Genomic DNA, 26,916 nt, shown 5'->3' with positions numbered 1-26,916 from the left:
TCAATTTAGGGGGCGTTAAGGGGAGTGAAGGGTAGTAGCCAATGGGCTGCTTATCCTCAGGACCACTACACCCCCTAGATGCCCACTTCCTATGGGGAGTGGGCATCACCCTGTCCAGAATTCCTCAATTCCACCACACGCAAGATGGCAGAATTTCCTAAGTTGTGTCCACTTGAGCTTGACCATTGTAGGGATGTTACCAGTCTAGAGGTGTGGCAGGCCTCCTGCATAGCTCATTTTCCCACCTGTCCAGGTGACAGATGGGCCCTGGGCCAAGGGGGTTGGCATCTTCCTCTGAGGAAGGAAGTTCTGCACACCAATGGCGGTGGGCTTCTTTGAAGCTCCTGCCTTGAAATGTAAGTCACCCTGTGGGGATGGGTGGGTAGCTCCCCACTGGGACAGACCTTTGTTTCTGACCTCTCGAGTGCGTAGGCCCCTTGGGAGGTCAGATTCTCATCTGTTGGTGGCAGGCTGGCCAGAACTGGTCAGAGATCTCACCAGCAGTTGGTGTGTTTTACAGGGGGCACCTCTAAGGTGCCCTCTGGGTGCATGTATTAATAAATCCCATCACTGGAATCCGTAAGGGTTTATGAATACAAGATGTTTGATACTAAGCATCCCTAGCTTCAGAGAAGCCATCATGTAGCTGGAGAACTCTTAGTGACCAGTGGCCAGCACATGAATAAAATGGCTTCCCTATACACTTACTACGCCTAAGAATTGACAGACCTAATATGGGCATATTTGCTCATGTGTATACACCCTCACTTGTAACATAATGCACCCTGCTTTAGGGCTGAAGGCCTGCTGTAGGCGGTGACTTACAAATATTACATGCAGTATTTTAGAGGACATGACACACGTGTGCGCCATGTTGTGTTTTCCGTTTTGGGAGTTCCTTGTTGTAAGGAAATGCCTCCTTGGCATGGTTACCCCCTGACTTTTTGCCTTTGCTGATGCTATGTTTTGAATTGAAAGTGTGCTGAGGCCTGCTAACCAGGCCCCAGCACCAGTGTTCCTTCCCTAACCTGTACTTTTGATTCCACAATTGGCACACCCTGGCATCCAGGTAAGTCCCTTGTAACTGGTACCCCTGGTACCAAGGGCCCTGATGCCAGGGAAGGTCTCTAAGGGCTGCAGCATATCTTATGCCACCCTAGGGACCCCTCACTCAGCACAGACACACTGCTTGCCAGCTTGTGTGTGCTGGTGAGAACAAAACGAGTAAGTCGACATGGCACTCCCCTCGGGGTGCCATGCCAACCTCACACTGCCTATGCAGTATAGATAAGTCACCCCTCTAGTAGGCCTTACAGCCCTAAGGCAGGGTGCACTATACCATAGGTGAGGGCACCAGTGCATGAGCACTGTGCCCCTACAGTGTCTAAGCCAAACCTTAGACATTGTAAGTGCAGGGTAGCCATAAGAGTATATGATCTGGGAGTCTGTCAAACACGGACTCCACAGCACCATAGTGGCTACACTGAAAACTGGGAAGTTTGGTATCAAACTTCTCAGCACAATAAATGCTCACTGATGCCAGTGTACATGTTATTGTAAAATACACCCAGAGGGCACCTTAGAGGTGCCCCCTGAAACCTAATCCAACTACCCGTGTAGGCTGACTGGTTCTAGCAGCCTGCCACACTCGAGACATGTGGCTGGCTACATGGGGAGAGTGCCTTTGTCACTCTGTGGCCTGTAACAAAGCCTGCACTTGGTGGAGATGCTATCACCTCCCCCAGGCAGGAGCTGTAACACCCGGCGGTGAGCCTCAAAGGCTTACCCCCTTTGTTCCAGCACCACAGGGCACTCCAGCTAGTGGAGTTGCCCACCCCCCTCCGGTCACGGACCCACTTTTGGCGGCAAGGCCAGAGGAGATAATGAGAATAACAAGGAGGAGTCACTGGCCAGTCAGGACAGCCCCTAAGGTGTCCTGAGCTGAGGTGACTCTAACTTTTAGAAATCCTCCATCTTGCAGATGGAGGATTCCCCCAATAGGGATAGGAATGTGACCCCCTCCCCTTGGGAGGAGGCACAAAGAGGGTGTACCCACCCTCAGGGCTAGTAGCCATTGGATACTAACCCCCCAGACCTAAACACGCCCTTAAATTTAGTATTTAAGGGCTTCCCTGAACCTAAGAATTTAGATTCCTGCAACTTACCGAAGAAGAAGACTGCTGAGCTGAAAACCCCTGCAGAAGAAGAAAGAAGACACCAACTGCTTTGGCCCCAGTCCTACCGGCCTGTCTCCTGCCTTCTAAAGAAACCTGCTCCAGCGACGCTTTCTCCAGGACCAGCGACCTCTGAATCCTCAGAGGACTGCCCTGCTTCAAGAGGAACAAGAAACTCCAGAGGACAGCGGCCCTGTTCCAAAAAGACTGCAACTTTGTTTCAGAGGAGCAGATTTAAAGACCCCTGCAATCCCCGCAAGAAGCGTGAGACTTGCAACACTGCACCCAGCGACCCCGACTCGACTGGTGGAGAACCAACACCTCAGGGAGGACCCTCCGGCGACTCTGAGACTGTGAGTAACCAAAGTTGTCCCCCCTGGTCCCCCACAGCGACGCCTGCAGAGGGAATCCCGAGGCTCCCCCTGACCGCGACTGCCTGACTCTAAAATCCCGACGGCTGGAAAAGACCCTGCACCCACAGCCCCCAGCACCTGAAGGATCGGAACTTCAGTGCAGGAGTGACCCCCAGGAGGCCCTCTCCCTTTCCCAGGTGGTGGCTACCCCGAGGAACCCCCCCCACCCTTGCCTGCCTGCACCGCTGAAGAGATCCCTTGGTCTCCCATTGATTTACTTTGCGAACCCGACGCTTGTTTGCACACTGCACCCGGCCGCCCCATTGCTGCTGAGGGTGTACTTTTTGTGTGAGCTTGTGTCCCCCCCGGTTCCCTACAAAACCCCCCTGGTCTGCCCTCCGAAGACGCGGGTACTTACCTGCTGCAAGACCGGAACCAGGGCACCCCCTTCTCTCCATTGAAGCCTATGCGTTTTGGGCACCACTTTGAACTCTGCACCTGACCGGCCCTGAGCTGCTGGTGTGGTGACTTTGGGGTTGCTCTGAATCCCCAACGGTGGGCTACCTTGGACCCCAATTTGAACCTCGTAGGTGGTTTACTTACCTGCAAGAACTAACATTACTTTACCTCCCCTAGGAACTGTGAAAATTGCACTGTGTCCACTTTTAAAACAGCTAAATGTGTTTTATGTAAAAAGTATATATGCTATTGTGATTATTCAAAGTTCCTAAAGTACTTCTGCAATACCTTTCAAATGAGATATTACATGTAGAATTTGAACCTGTGGTTCTTAAAATAAACTAAGAAAATATATGTTCGATGGCATCTGTCGCTGTAGATACACATGGTCTGCATAGCTCGCCATCTGGTGTTGGGTCGGAGTGTTACAAGTTGTTTTTCTTCGAAGAAGTGTTTTCGAGTCACTGGACCGAGTGACTCCTCCTTCTGTGCTCATTGCGCATGGGCGTCGACTCCATCTTCGATTGTTTTCTTTCCGCCATCGGGTTCGGACGTGTTCCTGTCGCTCCGAGTTTCGGAACGGAAAGATAGCTGAAAACGGAAGATTTTCGACGGTATCGTTGCGATCCGGTTCGAGATAAACACATACGACAACGCATTGAACATCGAAGCGCTTCGGTGCCCTTCGGGGTAGATTTCGGCACACCGTCGGGGCCTAGTCGGCCCGACTGCGTGGAGAACAACGCCGATGGAACGGACCCCGTTTCGATTCTGCCCTGAATGCCACAACAAATATCCCTATACGGACCAACACTCGGTCTGTAACCTGTGCCTGTCACCCGAGCACATCGAAGAATCCTGTGAGGCCTGTCGGGCGTTCCGGTCCCGAAAAACTCTGCGCGACCGTCAAGCGAGAAGACTGCAGATGGCGTCCACGCCAAAGGAGCATCGACAGTTCGAGACAGAAGAGGAACAGGAGGAATCCTTTTCCATCCAGGATTCAGACTCCGACGAACTCGACAATACAAAAACTGTGAGTAAGACGTCGAGATCAGAAATTAAAAAAGGAAAAAAGGCCCAGGGGACGCCACTGCCAACCGGCCATGGCTCAACCCAAATTCATGGTGACCAACAATCGGCACCGAAAAAGGCCCATTCAGTGTCGAGATCGTCCGACTCCGGTCGAGACACCGGCACGCAGCCTCCTCGGGAACGAGAGAGTGCTAAAGAGAAGCATCGACACCGAGAGTTCGGTGTCGACACGGATCGACGCCGAGACAGTGGCGCCGAAGACCATAGAGGCCAAGATTTTTCGGCACAAAAGAAGAGGAAGGTTACCTCGGAGCCGAAAAAACAAACAACAGGGTTTTCGGAGCCGAAAAAAGCACCAACAGACCCAGTTTCAGGCTCCTATACTGAAGAACTTTCTATGTCTTCACAAATGAAAAGACACAGATTCGAACAGGAACTGCAATCCACTGAAGTGGATCACACGCAAAAGCGTATCTTTATTCAGCAGGGGACAGGGAAGATCAGTACCCTTCCACCTGTCAAAAGAAAGAGAACACTTCAGTTTGTAGCACGAGAGGCTCCTCAGCAACAAACAGCAAAAACGGTAACACCTCCTCCCTCGCCTCCACCTGTAACTCCGGCTTCGCCAACTTACACCCCGTCACATTCGCCAGCTCACACCGCCATGAGCCACGACGACCAAGATCAAGACGCGTGGGACTTGTACGATACACCAGTGTCTGATAACAGCCCAGACACGTACCCAACTAGGCCATCACCACCTGAGGACAGCACAGCCTATTCACAAGTGGTGGCTAGAGCAGCTCAGTTCCATAATGTGGAACTACACTCTGAACAAGTAGAGGATGACTTTTTATTTAACACCCTCTCCTCCACCCACAGCTCCTACCAAAGCCTGCCTATGCTCCCAGGCATGCTACGCCATGCAAAGGAGATCTTCAAGGAGCCAGTTAAAAGTAGGGCAGTAACGCCTAGAGTGGACAAAAAGTATAAGGCGCCTCCTACGGACCCTGTATTCATCACCTCTCAGCTGCCACCAGATTCTGTGGTGGTAGGGGCTGCCAGAAAACGGGCAAATTCACACACTTCTGGGGATGCACCTCCCCCAGATAAAGAAAGCAGAAAGTTCGATGCAGCCGGGAAGAGGGTCGCTGTCCAGGCAGCAAACCAGTGGCGCATCGCAAACTCACAAGCGCTGCTAGCGCGATACGACAGAGCCCACTGGGATGAGATGCAGCATCTCATTGAACATCTCCCAAAAGATCTGCAAAAAAGAGCAAAACAGGTTGTTGAAGAGGGTCAAAACATTTCCAACAATCAAATACGCTCCTCTATGGATGCAGCAGACACAGCCGCAAGAACCATTAATACGTCGGTTACCATCCGTAGGCACGCATGGCTCAGAACGTCTGGATTCAAGCCAGAAATTCAGCAGGCAGTACTTAACATGCCAGTAAACGAAAAACTTCTGTTCGGTCCGGAGGTCGACACAGCCATAGAAAAGCTCAAAAAGGACACTGACACTGCCAAGGCCATGGGCGCACTCTACTCCCCGCAGAGCAGAGGATCTTATACCACCTTCCGCAAAACACCTTTTAGAGGAGGGTTTCGGGGTCAGGCCACACAAGCCAGTACCTCACAGTCCGCACCGTCCACCTACCAGGGACAGTACAGGGGAGGCTTTCGGGGCCAGTATAGAGGAGGGCAATTCCCTAGGAATAGAGGAAGATTTCAAAGCCCCAAAACCACTACCAACAAGCAGTGACTCACACGTCACTCACCCCCCCCCCACACAACACCAGTGGGGAGAAGGATAGGTCAATATTACGAAGCATGGGAGGAAATAACTACAGACACATGGGTCCTAGCAATTATCCAACATGGTTATTGCATAGAATTCCTGCAATTCCCTCCAGACATACCACCAAAATCACAAAATTTATCAAAACACCATTCACAGCTTCTAGAGATAGAAGTCCAAGCACTACTGCAAAAAAATGCAATAGAATTAGTACCAAGCACACAAATAAACACAGGAGTTTATTCACTGTACTTCTTGATACCAAAAAAGGACAAAACACTGAGACCAATTCTAGACCTCAGGGTAGTAAACACATTCATCAAATCAGACCATTTTCACATGGTCACACTACAAGAAGTGTTACCATTGCTCAAAAAACACAACTACATGACAACCCTAGACCTCAAAGACGCATATTTCCATATACCAATACATCAATCACACAGAAAATATCTAAGGTTTGTATTCAAAGGAATACATTACCAATTCAAAGTATTGCCTTTCGGTTTAACAACCGCTCCAAGGGTATTCACAAAGTGCCTAGCAGTAGTCGCTGCACACATCAGAAGGCAGCAAATACATGTATTCCCGTATCTAGACGACTGGCTAATCAAAACCAGTTCGCTCACACGATGCTCAAACCACACAAATCAAGTCATACAAACCCTCTACAAACTAGGGTTCACCGTCAACTTTGCAAAATCCAACATTCAGCCAAGCAAAGTACAGCAATATCTAGGAGCCATAATAGACACGACAAAAGGAGTAGCAACGCCAACTCCACAAAGAATTCACAATTTCAACAGAGTCATTCAACACATGTCTCCAAATCAAACAATACAAGCAAGAACAATACTACAGCTCCTAGGCATGATGTCATCATGCATAGCCATTGTCCCAAACGCAAGACTGCACATGAGGCCCTTACAACAGTGCCTAGCCTCACAGTGGTCTCAAGCACAGGGTCACCTTCTAGATCTGGTGTTAATAGACCGCCAAACTTACCTCTCGCTTCTATGGTGGAACAGTATAAATTTAAACAAAGGGCGGCCTTTCCAAGACCCAGTGCCACAGTACGTAATAACAACAGATGCTTCCATGACAGGGTGGGGAGCACATCTCAATCAACACAACATAAGAGGACAATGGAACATACATCAAACAAAACTGCATATAAATCATCTAGAATTATTAGCAGTTTTTCAAGCACTAAAAGCTTTCCAACCAATCATAACCCACAAATACATCCTTGTCAAAACAGACAACATGACAACGATGTATTATCTAAACAAACAAGGAGGAACACATTCAACGCAGTTAAGCTTATTAGCTCAAAACATATGGAAGTGGGCAATCCACCATCAAATTCGCCTCATAGCACAGTTTATTCCAGGGATCCAGAATCAACTGGCAGACAATCTCTCTCGAGATCACCAGCAAGTCCACGAATGGGAAATCCACCCACAAATTCTGAACACCTACTTCACACTGTGGGGAACACCTCAAATAGACTTATTTGCAACAAAAGAGAACGCAAAATGCCAAAACTTCGCGTCCAGATACCCACACAAGCAATCCCAAGGCAATGCCCTATGGATGAACTGGTCAGGAATATTTGCTTACGCTTTTCCTCCTCTCCTTCTCCTCCCTTATCTAGTAAACAAATTGAGTCAAAACAAACTCAAACTCATTTTAATAGCACCAACGTGGGCAAGACAACCCTGGTACACAACACTGCTAGATCTTTCTGTAGTACCCCACATCAAACTGCCGAACAAACCAGATCTGTTAACGCAACACAACCAACAGATCAGACACCCAGATCCAGCATCGCTGAATCTAGCAATCTGGCTCCTGAAATCCTAGAATTCGGACACTTACAACTTAGCCAAGAGTGTATGGAGGTCATAAAGCAGGCCAGAAGGCCATCCACTAGACACTGCTACGCAAGTAAGTGGAAAAGATTTGTTTGTTACTGCCATCATAAACAGATACAACCACTAGACGCAACTCCAAAACATATAGTAAATTACTTGCTCCATTTACAAAAAGCAAAGCTAGCCTTCTCTTCTATTAAAATACACCTTGCAGCAATATCTGCATACCTGCAGACTACCTATTCAACTTCCTTGTATAGGATACCAGTCATCAAAGCATTCATAGAAGGTCTTAAAAGAATTATACCACCAAGAACACCACCTGTTCCTTCATGGAACCTAAACGTGGTCCTAACAAGACTCATGGGCCCACCTTTCGAACCCATGCACTCTTGCGGAATACAATTCCTAACCTGGAAAGTTGCCTTTCTCATCGCCATTACATCTCTGAGAAGAGTAAGTGAAATTCAAGCGTTCACAACACAGGAACCTTTTATACAAATACATAAAAATAAGGTCGTCCTACGACCTAATCCAAATTTTTACCAAAAGTTATTTCACCGTTCCATCTAAATCAAACGGTAGAACTACCAGTTTTTTTCCCACAGCCAGATTCTGTGGCTGAAAGAGCACTACATACATTAGATGTCAAAAGAGCATTAATGTACTACATTGACAGAACAAAGAACATCAGAAAGACTAAACAGCTATTTATTGCATTCCAAAAACCTCATGCAGGTAACCCAATATCAAAACAAGGTATAGCCAGATGGATTGTTAAATGCATCCAAATCTGCTACCTTAAAGCAAAAAGACAACTGCCCATTACTCCCAGGGCACATTCAACAAGGAAAAAAGGTGCTTCAATGGCCTTTTTAGGAAACATCCCAATGCATGAAATATGTAAGGCAGCCACATGGTCTACGCCTCACACATTCACCAAACACTACTGTATAGATGTGCTATCCGCACAACAAGCTGCAGTAGGTCAAGCTGTATTAAGAACTCTATTTCAGACAACTTCTACTCCTACAGGCTAAACCACCGCTTATGGGGAAATAACTGCTTACTAGTCTATGCAGACCATGTGTATCTACAGCGACAGATGCCATCGAACTGAAAATGTCACTTACCCAGTGTACATCTGTTCGTGGCATCAGTCGCTGAGATTCACATGGGCCCACCCACCTCCCCGGAAGCCTGTAGCAGTTCAGAAGTTACCTTCAATTTTGTACATTTGTATATATATTATTTAAACCTTTAATAGGTACATACTTACACATTTCATTGCGCGGGCACTATTACTGTAGTACAACTCCTACCTCACCCTCTGCGGGGAAAACAATCAAAGATGGAGTCGACGCCCATGCGCAATGAGCACAGAAGGAGGAGTCACTCGGTCCAGTGACTCGAAAACACTTCTTCGAAGAAAAACAACTTGTAACACTCCGACCCAACACCAGATGGCGAGCTATGCAGACCTTGTGAATCTCAGCGACTGATGCCACGAACAGATGTACACTGGGTAAGTGACATTTTCATTTTCTATAACAAAACCTATTGGCCTGGAATTGTCTCTGAGTGTGTGTTCCTCATTTATTGCCTGTGTGTATGTACAACAAATGCTTAACACTACTCCTTGGATAAGCCTACTGATCGACCACACTACCACAAAATAGAGCATTAGTATTATCTCTTTTTGCCACTATCTTACCTCTCAGGGGAACCCTTGGACTCTGTGCATACTATTCCTTACTTTGAAATAGTGCATACAGAGCCAACTTCCTACACTTGTCACGGAGCCTGCAAATGCCTGTCCGCATAAGATTGATGCTGGTCCCTCAGAGTGGCACAAGTTGTGCTGCAGCTCTGCAGAGTTGTCTTCAGTATCCATGCCCTACGTACCAGGATACCATTCATCAGTGACTTACAGGGGGGCTGAAGGGCCTGGTCCCTTGGAGATCAAGTGACCAGGCATATTGTTTTAGGGAAGGAACATTGGCACAGTGGTCCTGGTTTGCAGGAACCCAGTGCACTTCAGTCAAAGTTCCATCTTAAAACCAGGCAAAACGTAGAGGAGTACTGCAGCCAGAACCCAGCTCCCTACACTTGTAGTCATTATTGACGGTGTACATAGATACTCAAAAGATCTGATTTCTTCTTTTCATACTGTTTTAACTAAATGCAGTCAGGAAACAGATTTTCTGTCTGTACTCGTTCAAAATTAGTATCAATGCAAAGCTAAGATACTTAATTATGAAATACGGAATATTACACATTTCATATGGATGTAGAGGTATCTCTATTCTTACTTGTTTAATATTATTGTTGATAATTTACTTTAGCTTATGGTTTGCAATGTGCCACGAAAAGCCTTAAGAAATGCACCAATTTTTTGTAACAACTGAGAATTAAAAAACGTGGGCGAGCCCTGTGTGGGAAACTGGTACCCAGTTGCAGTACCCCCTCCCCCACACACTTTTTGCCTGATTTTGTGATGCAACTTGGCCTTGGGTGCACTGGGATCTTGCTGACCAGGTCCCCAGTGCCAGTGCTCTTTCCCTAAAATTGCAAAGGTATTTATACAATGGGCAACACATTTAGTTGCTACTATAGGTCCCTGATAAATGGTTTGTAGGTACCTATGGCATGGGGTACTAAGGGTAGGCCCCTGAGGGCAGCAGCACCGATTGTGCCACCCTCTTGGGCCATGTATCCAGATGCACCTATCACTGCCATTGCAGGCTGAGTGTCCTAGTGCAATTCTCAAATGTAAACTCTACATGGCCCACAGCCTGTGTGCCCTGTCAACTACATACTGCATGCAGTATAGGTAAGTCACCCCTCTGGCAGGCAATCCAGCCCTAAAGCAGGGTGCACAATACTGTCTGTGGGTTTATATGCATGGGTAATATGCCCCTACTGTGTCGTTGCCAAACCTGGGACATAGTAAGTAAAGAGCTCCCATCAAAGACCAAAAAGCCAGTGAAGTCCAGTTCACTGACCTGATGGTGACCAAGGAACAGGACACCACAGCCAGACCAAATTTCACTGACGAACCCTGCAAGTGTGCCAAGTTTGGTGGCAGTGTGACCTCCAGTGGCTGAACCATGCAATAGCCAGGGGGACTGGACCCCCAACATCGGACACACAGAATGACAGTCCACTCTGGACTGCAAAACGACCACGAGGAAGTCCCAGTCGAGAGACTTAAGAAAATACCAGGGTTTCTCACAAGTGTGAACCTTCTGACCTGCAAGCGACACTCAAGTGACTTGAACCTCCTGCTTTCAAGGGCACCTTTGCGCACAGCTCTTGGTTCACAGATTTGCTCTGCACTCGGCTGCCCTGTGCCCTGCATCAGAGAACCAACTATGCTCCAAGGGTCCCCCACCCCTTGCGACCTCAACACTCCAAGAGGACCCACCGGTCTCACCTTGAAGTCCACCTGTGCAGTGCTTTTCCAAGTGATCCCCCACAGGGCCTTACACCAGCTCCACAGACTTTTCTACAGCTGTTCTGGACGAAACCGGGAGCTGCCAGAACTTCTCCAGCTGGTCCACAGAGTCTACTGAGAAGCTTAACCTATAACCCAGAGGAGACATTAGTAAATACTTTGCCTGATTTTATATACATTTTTAAAGTATTTCTCCACTGATTCCTATGGTGCATAATTATGCAGAGAATTGAAATATTTTCTAAACTTTGAAAAATCATAACTTAAATAGTACTCACCCGATCTTGATGATCTTGGAAAATAATTTCAAAAAATGTGAAGTATTTTTGTAAATAGGTCTAGAGTTATTCTTTCATTGAGTGTGTGTTTTCATTTATTGACACTGTGAGTACAACAAATGCTTTGCACTTAGCCAAAATTAGCCTAGCTGGTCGACCAAGCTATCATAAATATCTGATAGAGACTTCTAGTTGCAGACTCCTTACCTTAGAATTTTCCCCCAGGCGTCAGACTGGATCCGTAGATTTTTTTCTTCGAGCAATACCCTTGCGCGTCGGTAGGTGGCGTCGGTCAACTCTGTAGGCGTCGTGGTCACCGTGATGACGTCAGGAGTAGTACATAGACGCCGCCCTCACGCAGTGACGTCAGTCCTTTTCTTTCCGTGCCACACGCTGATCCGAGAGAGAGCTACCCTTGGCTATTTTTGGGCCGAATTCAACCATTTTGTCGATATTTTTTGGTGCAACCTTTGGTGCGTCGAGGATGTCCCCGAAGACCGGGTTTAAGCCGTGCGAGGACTGCCACCTCATGATGTTGGTGACGTACCCTCATCATGTCTTCCTGTGGTGCTTCGAGCGCGACCACGACCCGAAGTCATGCTCCAAGTGCTGGGCGATGCATCCGAAGGCTTTGAGGGAGCAGTCCCTAAAGCTGATGGCGGCCCGGCACTCGACTCTGCGTAGATCCCGATCTCGCTCGAGAGGAAGGTCTCGAGATCGGTCGCGGAGCCACCACCACTTGCCTTCTTCGAAATCTTCGGGTCAAGGTAAGAAGTCGTCCCATCGCTCTCCGACTTCACCCCATCGCTCGGTCGACGCGACACGGGACGAGCGTCCACGAACTAGGCCTCCATCCTCTGAGCCTACGTTTGGGAAGACTCCACGCTTCACCTGAGTTTCTCTGAGCCGAAGCAACCCCCGCCCAACTGAAGGAGTTCTACGAGGCCATGCGCCTTATCTTAGGCCTTGCCGACCCCGATAAGGCGCCTTCGGGCCCAAGGGGCTTGGCTGAGGGGCCTTCGGGTTCCGCGCCGGCGGCATCGGCCCCGGCCACCGAGGTCACCTCCGGATCCGTGCGCAGATCCACACCGACGCCAGTCGCACAGTCCAGACCATCCTCGGCGCCGGGTCATTTAGCCACGCTCCCGACGTCGGTAGTGCCCACTATCGACGTCGACCCGATTCTCATTCCAGACAACTCGGAGTCGGAGCTGCGTCGGCCGACTCCGCCATCGGCTTCGGTGGGCCCCATTTGCCCGAGGTCAGATTCTGGCCCATTTTCCTATGGGTAGGAATACGGGGAGGAATTGGAGGGGTCCCTGGACCCTTATGAATACCAGGAAGACCCTACTATGGACTGGGCACAGGACTTGGGCGAAGCCAGTGGTCTTCATACTTCTCCTGACTCTGGCATGCTGTCTCCTCCTACCATGGCTACGGCGGAGGGAGCTACCTATGGTATGGTGGTTAGTAGGGCGGCTGAGGTCCTTGGCCTTGAACTACCTACTGTCGAAGTCAGGTCTAACCTCGTGACGGAGGTGCTTCAGCCAGGGGCTTCTACATCTGAACCCCTTCTCCCATTTAATGAAGCCCTCACTGACGTCCTTTTAGGTACATGGTCCAAACCCAACACAGGGGCTCCTGTGAACAGGACGATCGCTCGCCGCCATCGGACTGCGCCGAATGACCCGAAGTTCCTGTCCCATCATCCTATGCCTGAGATTCTTGTTATCCAGGTGTCCTCTTCTTCTGGCGCGTTCCCTTCCGCAGCCCCGGATAGGGAATCCAAAAGGCTGGAACAATTTGGTAAGAAGTTATTTTCTTCCTCCAGCCTCGCGCTGCGGTCCGTGAACACCACATGCCTTTTGGGCTGTTATTCCCACTCCCTATGGGCTACAGTTGTTGCGCAAGTCCTGCCGCACATACCGGAGGCGGCATGTGCTATCGTCTCCCAAGTGGTGAAAGATGGGAGAGATGCGGCGAAGTTCACAATCTGTTGTGGGCTGGATACGACAGACTCTCTGGGCAGATCGGTTGATACGACAGTGGCCTTACCGCACCATGCCTGGTTACTTACTTCTGGTTTCTTGGGGGATGTCCAACAGCCACTCATGGACATGGCCTTTGATGGCACCCGTCTCGTCGGAGACAAAGCGGACTCGGCCTTGGAGAGGTTCAAGGAGTCCAGGGCTACGACTCTGTCCCTTGGCCTTTTGGCGCCACACGCCCCCCCACAGTCCGCTTTTCGTCCCTTTCGTGGCCACGGAAGAGGCGCCCTGTCGCGTCCTCAACCCAGCCACCGGGCCATGCACGCTGGACAGCCTATGCGTGGCCGGGGGCGCAGAATCCCACGTGGTCGTGGGACGGGGAAACCGAGGTCTGTCCAGTCCGCCCCTGCAGCAGCCTCCAAACCTACCTAGTCTGTCCCCTCACTCCCGCCCAGTAGGTGGCAGAATCCGCCATCACCTGCCCCACTGGGAACATATCACCACGGACGGGTGGGTTTTGCAAATTATTCGGAAGGGCTACTCCCTCCCTTTCGAATCTGCACCACCACACATGCCTCCATCCCTCCATCCCCTTTCGGAGGATCATTTGGTGCTTCTCCGCCAGGAAGTTGCGGCGCTCTTGGCCAAGGGAGCTTTAGAAGGGGTCCCTGTGCCAGAAGTAGGTCATGGTTGTTATTCCCACTACTTTCTGATACCAAAGAAGTACAAAGACTTGCACCCTATCCTAGATCTTCGGGACCTGAACTATTTCCTCAAAAAAGGAGAAGTTCAAAATGCTCACCCTGGCTCAGGTTCTGTCTGCCTTAGACCCGGGAGAATGGATGGTAGCGTTGGACTTGCAGGACGCTTATTTCCACATCCCCATCCTGCCTGCCCGCAGACGTTACCTTCAATTCGTGGTAGGTCACAAGCACTTTTGTTTGTCGTGCTTCCTTTTGGCCTTACCAGTACCCCTCGGGTGTTCACGAAAGTGATGGCGGTGGTTGCAGGTCATCTGCGCTGGTTAGGGGTCGCAGTCTTCCCCTACCTAGACGACTGGCTGTTGAAGGCGCCTTCGCCCCAGACAGTGGTCTCACACCTCCAGACTGTGGCGAACCTCCTGCACCAGCTGGGGTTCACTATCAACGTGCCGAAGTGACACCTGACTCCCTCTCATACGCTCCCTTTCATCGGAGCAGTTCTGGACACAGTGCGGTTTCGGGCTTATCCTCCCCAAAAGCGAGTCCAAGACATTCAGGCTATGATTCCGATCTTTCAGGCTTGGTCTTGGGTTTCGGTGAGACAGACTCTGAGGCTGCTGGGCCTCCTTGCCTCCTGCATCCTGCTAGTAACACATGCCAGGTGGCATATGCGGTCTCTGCAGTGGGATTTGAAGTTCCAGTGGGCGCAGCATCAGGGGAATCTCTCCGACATGGTCCAGATCTCGGAGGGGACTGAGAAAGACCTGCAGTGGTGGCTATTGAATCCCAATTGGGTCAATGGTAGATCCCTCTCCCTTCCCCAGCCAGATCTCTCAATAGTGACAGATGCGTTGCTTCTGGGTTGGGGCGGCCACATGGGAGAGGCGGAGATCAGAGGCCTCTGGTCTCCGGCGTAGTCGGGACTCCACATAAACATGCTGGAGCTATTAGCGATCAGACTTGCGTTGAAAGCATTCCTTCCCTCTCTCAAAGGGAAAATGGTGCAGGTGTTCACGAACAGCACTACCGCCATGTGGTACTCCAACAAACAAGGCGGGGTAGGGACCTAGACCTTATGTCAGGAGGCACTACGCCTCTGGACATGGCTGGAACATCAGGGCATTACCCTGATGGTTCAACATCTGGCAGGCTCTCAACGCCAGAGCAGACTAACTCAGCCACCGACGCACTGTCGATCACGAATGGCGTCTCCATCCGGAGGTGGCACAAGGTCTCTTTCTCAAGTGGGGAGAGCCTTGGTTAGATCTGTTCGCCTCCGCCGAGAACGCGCAATGTCAGCTATTTTGCGCATTGGAGTTTCCAAGGTGGCACTCGCTCGGAGACGCTCTTCGGCTCGAATGGATCTCCGGCCTCCTTTACGCCTTCCCGCCTATCCCTCTTCTGCCCAGAGTTCTCAAGAAGATCAAGAGTGACCGGGCCCAAGTTATCTTGGTGGCTCCGGACTGGGCACGAACAGTGTGGTATCCAGAGCTACTGAGTATGTCCATCGATCCTCCTCTCAGACTGCCTCTTCGGGCGGATCTTCTGTCGCAGCAGCAGGGGACGGTCCTCCACCCAAACCTGTCCAACCTCCGCTTTCATGCGTGGAGATTGAGAGGCAACAGTTGAAGGCATTTGCCCTTCCACCTGAAGGCTGCAATGTTATCTTGGCAGCCAGGTGTCCCTCGACTAAAACTGTATACGCCTGTTGTTGGAATAAATTTGTGGCATGGTGCACCAACAAATCTGTTGACCCCCCCCTATCTGCCCCTCTTTCAGAGGTTCTTCTATTCATTCTTTCCTTAGCCCAGCAGGGCTCTGCATTGGGCGCTCTTAAGGGGTATCTGTCTGCCATTTCCGCCTTTCTTAGGCTTCCTGATCAGCCCTCACGCTTTAAATCTCCTCTTGTGAGTAGGTTCTTAAAGGGGCTCACCCACTTATTTCCTCCCACTCCCTTCATCATGCCTCAGTGGGATCCTAATCTTGTGCTTACTTACTTGATGTGTACTCCCTTTGAGCCTATGCATTATTGTCCCTTACGGCTCCTCACATCCAAAACTGACTGTCTTATCGCCATCACCTCTGCTCGCAGGGTGAGTGAGCTTCAGGCCCTTTCTTCAAAGCCTCTGTACTTGTCCGTACACCCCGACAAAGTGGTGTTACGCACTAGAGCTTCCTTCCTTCCTAAGGTGGTTACACCGTTTCATGTAGGCCAGTCCATCACTTTGCCTACCTTCTACGCACCCCCACATCCTTCCCGTGAGGAGGAGAGACTCCACCGTCTGGACCCAAAAAGAGCGTTGGATATCTGTCATGCAGCTACGTGGGCGTCTCTGCACATGTTTGCTAAGCATTACTGCCTGGCCAGTCAGGTCCGTTGGGACGGCTACTTTGGTCGGTCAGTGGCTACTTTGGTCGTTCGGTCCTGCAGGACTTTCTATTATGATCTTAGTTTGCAGCCCACCACCGAGGATGGCATTGCCTAGGTATCTATTCTAAGGTAAAGAATCTGCAACTAGAAGTCTCTATCAGATGTACAAGTTGCTTACCTTCGGTAATGAAATATCTGGTAGAGACCTATTCTAGTTGCAGATTCCTTACCGCCCACCCATCCTCCCCGCTTGCGAACTGCTTTCTAGGGACAGGGATTCCCCCCTTTCAGGTCGTTAGCTCTGGCGCACCAATGTCAGTGTTCTTAGCGGCTCTGCGCTCTGGCGTGGAAAGTCGTTAAAAGAAACTGACGTCACTGCGCGAGGGTGGTGTCTATGTACTACTCTCATTGTCATCACGGCGACCACGACGTCTGCAGAGTCGACCGACGCCACCTACCGACGTGCAAGGGTATTGCTCGAAGAAACAATCTCCGGATCCAGTCTGACGCCTGGGGGGAAATTCTAAGGTAAGGAATCTGCAAATAGAATGTCTCTACCAGATATTTCGTTACCGAAGGTAAGTAACTTGTACATTAGAGCTTTAGGCGGTCTAGTTTTTGCCTCTGTAAACCAACGTATGGTTGCCCGGACCCTCTGCACAGTGTACAACGTTTTGCACACTAGATAGAGGGCCAGCCTCCTACACATGCAGATGTTTTTTTTTTTTTCCACTTGCTTCAGACGTGAGTTGAAAGATCACATCTTTTCTTGTTTCCATTGCAGTAAACAGACTGATGATTGTGTTTTACAGAGGAATGTATATGTTCTACGTTTTCTTCACATGATGTGGGACTTACGTATGTGCTAATCTTTGGTTTTTAGCAGACGGGAACTCTCATATAAAAGCATTTGATGAGGAAAGTGTTGCTTCTTTAAGTACCACGCAAGATGAGACTCAGGACAGCTTTCAAATGGACAATGGAACACCAAATTCCAACTACCTTGCACAAGGTGGATGTGCGTTGGGTAACTCCTATTGGCCAAAGGTAAGTACCTGTGGACAGTAACCCTTTGAGCACAACATTCAATCTTTTAGTAGAAATGTGGATCACATGAATCGATGAACTAATATTCATCTACTGATATGTCTAGAATAACTTGAAATGTAAAAAATAACCTGCGTGCTTATGTATAGATGTAAGTGAAACTGGTATATTTGTGTTTATTTTTGGTAAGTTGCACTCTTGCAATAGAGAATTTTGACAGGGACTTCTAGCTGCAAATTCCTCACCTCAGAAGGTCTTCTGTGTCTTTGTAGGTGGCACTGCAAGGATCCACACTGACGCCGCTCCGCTCCAGAAATGACGTGTAAGGCCTATATAAACACCACTCCAGCTCGCCAACATCGATTCCTTTTTTTCTGCGCTGCCAAATGCAGATCTGAAGCTCTCTCTTGTCTCTCCGAGATGTGTATGTCGTAATTTCTCTTCAAAATTCACTGTGTGCTAGGCAACGTCTTGCCCAAAAACCACATGTTTTAAGCCCTGTAGGGACTGTCACAAACAAATGTCTGTGATAGATCCCCATCTGGTGTGCTTGGGGTTGAGTCACAACTCTAAGGCCTGCAGTGACTACATGTCAATGACGCCATAAGCCATCCAGCAAAGGAAGGTTCCATGATGGGACTGACCCTAGTCGGAGGTTTGGTCCCGGTCCAGTTGTTACTCCTGAAGTCAACAGAACCGTTCCAGAAGTGTGTCTTTGTCGAGAGCGAACACATAGGGTAAGTCTAAAAAGAAACATAAGAAATCGAAGCGGGACTCCACCCCATCTTGCCACTCGCATTCACCTGAGAAGGTACGGGGCGGCACCATGCTTTTCGACCTTGTTCCTACAGTCTGTCGACTTTGGCACCTTTCTTGCAACTGGTTCCGCCACAACCCAAGTTTAGAGGGTTGTCACTCCAAAACAGATCGAAGAGTTCTGTAAGGCCATGCTCCTGCTCTCTGAATCCTTGCCGACTCCCTCTGGTGTGCCTTCGGGGCCCAAGGTGGCTGGAGGCCTTCCGCCTGGGATACGTCCGGCGGGTTCGTCTTAGGCACCAGTTTGATCCTCCAAGCCCATCACAATGCCTCTGGCTCTGATTCCAGCCCGCCTCCATTGCCTAGGTTCACACCAGTTCCTGAAACTTCGGCGCGGGTGCTGACTCCATTGGCACCAGACAAAGCAATACCTATTATACTCTCCAATTCAGAGTTGGGACCAGTATGACCTGGACTGCGCAAGACGACTTTTAATGCACCATTTCCCTCACTAGATTTCCTGCATCCACTAGGGGGAAATCGCACTTCATTTAATTTTGGCCACAGACTCGGTCAACAACTGACGTAGGTGATGAGTTTGCTCAGCTGTGTAATGGAAACAATTGTTAATATGACTTGCGGGAGACCAGCAGTCTCGATACCTGCCCTTAGACTGGTATTCTTTCGCCCCTGGCCCAGCAAACAAGAAACTTGCCTCCTATTCCATAATGAACGCTTATGGTGACTGAAGTTATTGACCTCCAGCTCCCCACCTTGGAGGTTAAAATGAATGAGTTAATGGATTTCTTCCAACCAGGGCAAACATCTTCGGAACCCCTTTTGCTCATTTAATAAGGTACTGACAGATACCTTGTTGAGCACCTGGACCCAGCCCTGCACTTTCACCTTTGCCCCACGTTCAACAGGCAATTAGCAAGATGCCGTTGTTCTCCCTGGGGTGACCCTGCCTTGCAACACCCTTTTGCCTGAAAGTTTGGTTGTGCGGTTGTCCACAAGCGGGTCTGATCCCAGTATTTTCCTGACTGCTATCGCAAGGGGGAATCAAAGCTAGTAAGAATGTTAGAGAATATTTTTTTTCTTCCACCAGCCTTGCCCTCCAATAGGTGAATACAAGCTGTCTCCTGGGACATTACTCCCACACCCTTTGAAAATCAGAGGTTCAAGTCCTCCATGGTGTTTAAGAAAAACTCCAACACATCCTTGCTTAGGCCATCCAGGACGGTTGAGATGGCAACCAAGTTTACAATTCCTTGTGGCTTGGTCACCACCAGTTTGATCGAGCAGGCTATGGGCATCAGTGTTGCCATATGCCATTTGTTGCCACGCTTGGCTGCGATCCCCTGGTTTTTCAGGTGATGTCCAATCGTCACTCATGGGCATGCGGTTTGTTGAGACTCACCTGTTTGCAGAGAACAATCAAAGTCAGCACTTTTGAGTTTCCAAGGCATTTTTCTCTCAGAGGCGCCTTCCATCTAGTTTGGAATATGGGACTCTTATTATTTCTTCCTGTTGCTGCCTGTGAGTTTTAAAATTGAACAGAAACATCCAAGTCATCCTAGTAGCACCCACATTGGGCCAGGAGAGTGCATTACCCAAACTTTATAGGTATGAACTTCTGTTGACTGATTAGCTGCTGCTTCTGAAGGCTCTTCTGTTGCAGCAGCAGGGAAAATCGCTGCACTTGTGCCTGCACAATTGCATCTCCTTTTTAGGAGATTGAACAGTGACAGTTGACTTCTTTCGACCTTCCTCCTGAGGTTGTTAATGTTGTTTTGGCAGCAAGGCGTCTTTTAACAAAATCTGTGAATGGCAGCCGTGTGGAAAAATTAGTACCTTGGTGCGGCACCCAACAAATTGACCCCCTACCATTCAAATTATCTGTAATTTTTTTGTTTGTTTTTTCTCTGGCCCAGCAGGAGCTTTCTTCGGGCTGTCTGTCAGCTGTTTCTGCTTTTTTACGGTTGCTGGATAAGCCTATTTTCAGCTCACCTGCTGTGATGCATTTTTTTAAAGGTTTGCAACATTTATTTCTGCCAAAACCCTTTGTGATGCCACAGTAAGACTTTGCACATTTTTTTATGAAAACCCCCTTTGAGCCCCAACAGAATTGTCCATTAAGAGTTCTGAAGCTGAAAATTATCTTTTTTTTAACGACTAGGCATATGAATGAGGTTCAGGCTCTTTCTGTCAACTCACCGTACATAACATTCATTCCAGATAAATTGGTATTGAAGACCCAATCTGCGCTCATAGGGGATCTTCATTGATAGTCATATGCATTTGAATAGTTCCACCCACGTGCGGTATCCAGGAGCACTTCTTTACATAGTCTCTTCTTAAGTGTAGACGGTTGCCTTGCTTCAGGTAGGCCTGCATAATATGCAGCCTATGCAAACAGGCTACAGTTGTGTAATTCTTCAGATTATACTTAGAAAAAAGGGTTAAAACATTCTTATAAATTTATAATTTGAGGTAAATGTTTACACCAGACCTCAAATCTCCTTCACAAATAGTTTTTTTTTTTTTTTGCAAAGAGATGAAAGAATAGGAAGACAGTTTAGCCCCATGGGGCTACTATTATGTGAGTGGGAAACAGTGACTGTGCATTTAAGGGTAAAGAGACCACCATGTCACATCATCCTCAGCAGGTGGCAGTGGCCCCAGTTCTTTTTTTTTCCTGTACCTGACAACAGGATCCTGGGGCACTGAACTAGGCCTTCTAGGCTTTGTTTCCCTCAAAATGTACCTTTGAATTTTCATTTAAATTGGTTCACTCAACGTTTTTCATCAGTCTGTTGCCTCCTAACACTTCTGAAGGGGTTTGAGGCATTTTTTGCATTTATCATGCCTTCCCTGTTTGAAAAGTGTCCTTCCTGTGAAGAAAAAAAGGCAAAACAGACCCCCACACACCATCTGTATCCTTTGCCTTCCATCAAGTCACCATCCAGAACATTGTCCTCACTGCAAGACGTTTACGCACCGAACTATGAAAGAGAGGGAGAAGATTCACCTCTTTTGCAAGGAAGAGCGCGCAAACAGCAAAGACAGTCTCAAGGTGAGACCTCAGGGCAAGGGACACTCCTCTACCAGGGCTCTTGCATCTGTATCTGAGGGACGTGGAAGATCCACAAAGAGAGTGTCACAAAGAAAACACCATCTTTCTCGGTACAGCACCAACTTGCTCACTGTCAAGGACTGGATCGCAATCAAGGAGACAACGGATTGATGTTGAGGCAAGGTAGAATCTACACACCGTCCACACATACTGCGAGGTCGTTGTCAAGAAGCATGTCGAGGCGGCCGGACCCTTCAACGCAGGGATGTTGAGAAGAAAAAGGAAACATATATATCCGTCATCTGAATCAGAGTATTTCAGGGCTTACTCCCCTACCTCTCCAATAGTACTGCCGGATTCACCGTTTCCATAGCTCCTGCCTCCACCTTCACCACGGCCTGCACAGCCTCATTCGCACTCCTTGTCACACCATAAGTCATGCCACCATAGACTTAGTTCCATGGGCTCATCTTCTTCCAGGTGATCCTGACACCATAGCCATCGTTCTTGCACAAGGGCAACATCTAGGCATCGATCAGGGCATACAACAGCCTCGCCTTCATCAACAAGACCCTACTCACCGAATCTGACTGATTCACGACAACCAAGCATCTCAACAGTGGACGACATATCCATCTTCCAGACGTTGTTGGTTAGGGGGGGCAGTGAAATTGAACATACAGATGTCGGTTCCTACACCTACATCTGATGCTCCATCAAAGATCTGCTTCAAGGCCACTGCTTCCACTAGTGCCAGGACTACTTGAGCCTGCAGTGGAGCTTTGTCTCACTCCAGCAACCACCAGGCTGGCTTCTTCAAGGCTACAAAAAAGAAATATAGACCTCAAGAACAATATCTTCTGTTCTTAAGCGCCGACCCACCCCCGGACTTCATAGTCATCCTAGTTACAAAGAAGTATCATGTCACGTCTCCTGCTTCTTCCGTACCTCCTGGTAAGCACTGCCAGACAGCCCCCCTCAACCCCATCCCAGGGTTGACATATGGTCTGACCCCCTACACAGTGCCAAGACCTGTGCATTGGCCCCCTGTGTCAACACTGGCAACGATGAAATTGATCTGAAAGAAGGACCCCATAGTTCTCTCAGACTCCAAAGCGAATCCATCATGGCCTCATTCGAACCCGTGGCCACCTTTACTCAGAAAACCCCCCTCTGATTCTGATATGCTTCCATTGCATTTTAGGTTTTCAGACCCGGAGCCACAATATGAGAACCGAACTGACACATCTGATAGACTTTTATTTGTAGATTCCTTACCTTTGAATTCTGCCCAGGCCTCTGACTGGATCTTCAAGATTTTCCCTGAGGAGTACCCCTGCGTGCTGGTAGGGGGCATCGATTGGCTCAGTGTATGATGTTGCGGTCCCCTATATAGGTGCCACCCATGCGTGCAGCGTCATTTCTTTTCTTTCCGTGCCAGTCAGCATTGATCCAAGAGAAGAGCTATGCCTCAGTCATTTTTTTACTGAACTCCAGGTGTGTCAATGTCGTGCCTCAAGACTGCTTTTAAGCCCTGCGGAGCTTGTCACTGGCTGATGTTGGTGACAGGGTGTGCACCTTGTCTGTGGAGTTTGGTCCATGGCCACAACTGTGGAGTTTGTAGTGTGACCGCAACCCGAGGTCGTGCTCAGAATGTCGGATAATGTGTTTGAAAGCTTTGAGGGGGCGGTCCCTAAAGCTGATGGTGGCCCGGCATGCAATTCCATGCAGGCCGAGGTCCCAGGCAAGGGGAAGGTCCCTGTACTGTTTTCAGAGCCCAAAGTCATCTTTGTCCCTTTCCAAGTCCTTGGAACGATATGGTCAGTTGAAGCACAAGAAGAAGAGCAAGAAGTCGACGCTCTCTATCACTTGTCCATTGACCGATGCGATGAAGGAACGTCGGAATTTTACACCTCATTCCTCGGAACCTGTGCCTGGGCTGGCTCTGGGCCTCCCAAATTTTCCAGGAGACGGAGTGGCCCATGCCCAACTTAAAGAGGCCCATAAGGGCATGAATCTGATTTTTGGGCAGTTCGACTCATCTGCTGGCTGACAGGGTTTAAGGGGACCCCAAGAATCCAGTCCTGGATCCAGAACATAGTAGGTTGTAACATCTCCACCTTCTCCCACGCCAGTCACCATCCAGCCGGCACCATCCCTATTGTCGATCCTGTCATGGAGCCAAATGTGCATCACCTGACGCAGACTTGATGCCAGCAGCAGACTTAGGTGAAGCCAGTTGTAGGTTGCTGGCTCTGTATATACTAAATCAAAATGAGATATAGTGTGCACAGAGTCGAGGGGTTCCCAGAGGCTTAACAAAAGCTAAAGTAGATAACACTAATGCTCTCTTTTGTGGTAGTGTGGTTGAGCAGTTAGGCTAAAGAGTCCAGGGGTTCCCAGAGGCTTACCAGAAGCTAAAGTAGATAATACTAATGCTCTCTTTTGTGGTATTGTGGTTGAGCAGTTAAGCTTATCAGAGGTTAGTGCAAAGCATTTGTTGTACACACACAGGCAATAAATGAAGCACACACTCAATGACTAACTCCAGGCTAATGGTTTTTATATAGCAAAAATATGTTTTGTTACTTTATTTCTAGAACCACAAGATTCAGTTTGCAGGCACGTACATTTGCATGTAAGTACCAAGCATATATATCAACACCACTTTGTTTCAGTTTGGTATGTTAAATTATTTTTTCTTTTTTTTTAATAGCAATGATCTTTTTTAAAAGTTGACAGTGCAACTTTCAAACACAGTTCTGGAGGGAAGAAAAGTTAGTACTGTTTTGAGGTAAGTAGAAGATTTACAGTTCTAATCTCCGGGGGTTAGGATGTCCACAGGTTGGGGTTCAAGTTAACCCAAAACACCTACCACCAGCGACACAGGGCCAGCGGGTGCAGAGGTTAAAGTTGCTGCAAGATTTTAAATGGGTTCCTATGGAGACTGGGGCACTTTGCATCAGGCCTGCTTGCAGGTAAGTATCTGCGTCTTCGGAGGTCCTGGGGGGGATTAGGAGAGCACCGGTGGGGTCACAGATCAGCACCAAACCCACACCCTCAGCGGCACAGGAGACCGAAAGGTGCAGGGTGCAAACTTAATCAGGCTCCCTATGCTTTTCATTAGAGGGACCCCGGGGGTCACAAGTAGATTGCAGGCTGGGTCCAGGGGGTTGGGTCAGAGAAACCATAGGCTGGACAGTAAGGAGGGCTGTCTGCTGGACATTGCTGCACCAGTTGTCGAGTTCCCCAGGGCCGGGGGGCTGCGGGTGCAGGGTATCCTTTGGCGTTGGGTATCTTCGTCTGGATCCTTCTGAGACAGGGTGTCCTCTGAATTTAGTTTGCAGGCGGCGGCGTTGGCCACGAGGGGTCAGACCAGGGTGGACACAAGGTCAGAATATCCTGGGGACCTACTCTGGACCGGTGGACCACCTGGACTCTGGTCGTGGGAGTCGGGTGCAGAGTGGGCAGGACTTGAGATCCAGGGCAGTTGTGGAGTCCTTCTTGGTGTTTCTTGTGGACTGGGCCGCTGTCCTCTGGAGTTCTTGGTACTCTGGTGGGCAGGCAGTCCTCTGGGGGTTTGGAGAGGTCGCTGGTACTGAAGGATCCGTCGTCTTCTTGTAGCACAGCTTCACACGCTGCAGACAGGCTCATAGGGCTGGGGCCAAGTCATTTGGTGTCCTGAGTCTTCTCTGCTGGATTCTGCTTAGCAGTCGTTCTTGCTTCTTTCTTCTTGTTGAGGTCACCAGGAATCTGGCGAGCTAGGTTCAGGGAAGTTCTTAAATGCTAGATTTAGGGGTGTTACAGGGTCAGAGGGCCGTAGCCAATGGCTACTGTCCCTGAGGGTGGCTACAGCCTTCATGTGCCCCCACTCCCTTTAGAGAGGGGGTGCACAATCCTTACTCTATTGGCCCCTGTCCTCCAAACCAAGATGGAGGATTCTGCAGGGAGGGGGGGGTCACTTCAGCTCCAGACATCTTAGGGGTGTTCCCAGCTGGAAGGGTCATTCCACCCTGTTTTTCCTAACTATCCCGCCGGCCTTGCCGCCAACAGTAGGGCTTTGTCTGAGGGGCAGGGTGGGAGTCACGCAGCTCCACTAGCTGGAGTGCCCTGGGGCACTTTAAAAGGAGGCCTGAGCCTTTGAGGCTTACTGCCAAGTGTTACAGTTCCTGCAGGGGGGGAGGTGTGAAGCACCTCTACCCAGAGCAGGCTTTGTTTCTTACTCAAGAGGGCACTATGGTCCTCACCTCATTGGGTCAGAAACTCCTCTTTTTGGGGCAGGCAGGCACAGACTGTTCAGCCTTACACTAAAGGCTTGGTTAAAATACAGGGAGCATCTCTAAGATGCCCTCTGGGTGCATTGTACAGTAAATCCAACACTGACATCAGTGTGGGTTTATTGTGCTGAGAAGTTTGATACCAAACTTCCCAGCCTTCAGTGAAGCCATCACAGAGCTGTGAAGTTCATATTGACAAACTCCCAGCCCATATTCTTAATATGGCCACACTGCACTTAGCATGTCTAAGAATGGACTTAGACGCTGCAGGGGCATAATGCTCAAGCAGCTACACCCTCACCTGTTGTATAGTGCACCCTTCCTTAGACCTCCTAGAGGGGTGACTTACCAATTCCACAGGCGGTGGTTGGTGGGCATCGCACCCTAGAGGGATGCCATGCCGACTTTATCTTGTTTTCCCTGACAGTACACACATGCTGCAATGGCAGTGTGCCTGTGCTTGGTGAGGAGTCTCTTAGGGTGGCACAATACATGCTGCAGCCCTTAAGGACCCTCCCTGGTCACAGAGCCCTTGGTACCACTGGACCTTTTACAAAGGACTTAGCTGTGTGACAGGGGTGTGCCAGTTGTTGGAACAATGGTAGAGTTTTAGAGAAAGAACGCTGGGGTCTGGTTAGCAGGATCCCGGCACACTCTTATCAAGTCAGCATCAATATCAGGCAAAATGTGGGTGGATAACCATGCTAAAAGGGGCAGTTTCCTACACAACCCCCTCCCAAAGGAAAGAGGATGAGACTAACCTTTCTCAAGAGAGTCTTCATTGTCTAAGTGGAAGAAATTTGAAAGTCCATCTGCATTGGCATTGGCAGTCCCAGGTCTATGTTCCACTGAAATGTCCATTCCCTGTAGGGGGATGGACCACCTCAAACGTTTAGGGTTCTCACCTTTCATTTTCATTATTCATCTGAGAGGTCTGTGTTCGGTTTCCACAGTAAAGTGAGTACCAAACAAGTATGGTCTGAACTTTTTCAGGGACCAAACCACAGTAAAGGCCTCCCTCTCAACGGCATTCCAACGCTGTTCCCTGGGGAGTAACCTCCTGCTAATGAAAGCAACAGCCTGGTCATGCCCATCATCACTCTGGGACAGGAGTGGCCCTATCCCTTATTCTGAGGCATCTGTCTGCACAATGAACTGCCTAGGGTAGTGTGGAGCTTTCAGAACTGGTGCTGAGCACATTGCCTCCTTCAGTGTGTCAAAGGCCTTTTGACAATCAAGAGTCCAGTTAATCTTTTTGGGCATCTTTTT

General features: G+C 49.2%; 1 protein-coding gene across 8 annotated transcripts in view; it reads left to right on the top strand.

Moving 5' to 3' along the window:
- The window catches only part of CHD9 (chromodomain helicase DNA binding protein 9), a 1,629,153-nt gene that overhangs the window by 1,275,942 nt on the left and 326,295 nt on the right, over positions 1 to 26,916 (top strand). For 6 of the 8 annotated variants that reach the window (XM_069216351.1, XM_069216349.1, XM_069216348.1 and 3 more), the window contains one exon: positions 17,375 to 17,538. In XM_069216351.1, the coding sequence (XP_069072452.1) occupies positions 17,375 to 17,538 (164 nt within the window). The remainder of the gene's footprint in view (positions 1 to 17,374; positions 17,539 to 26,916) is intronic. The other 2 variants (XM_069216350.1, XM_069216347.1) reach the window with 1 other exon arrangement.

This window comes from Pleurodeles waltl, chromosome 12 (genome assembly GCF_031143425.1).
Source record: "Pleurodeles waltl isolate 20211129_DDA chromosome 12, aPleWal1.hap1.20221129, whole genome shotgun sequence".
NCBI classification, from domain to species: domain Eukaryota; kingdom Metazoa; phylum Chordata; class Amphibia; order Caudata; family Salamandridae; genus Pleurodeles; species Pleurodeles waltl.
The sequence above is the reverse complement of the archived record's forward strand: the minus strand, read 5'-3'. Positions and strand labels throughout refer to the sequence as shown.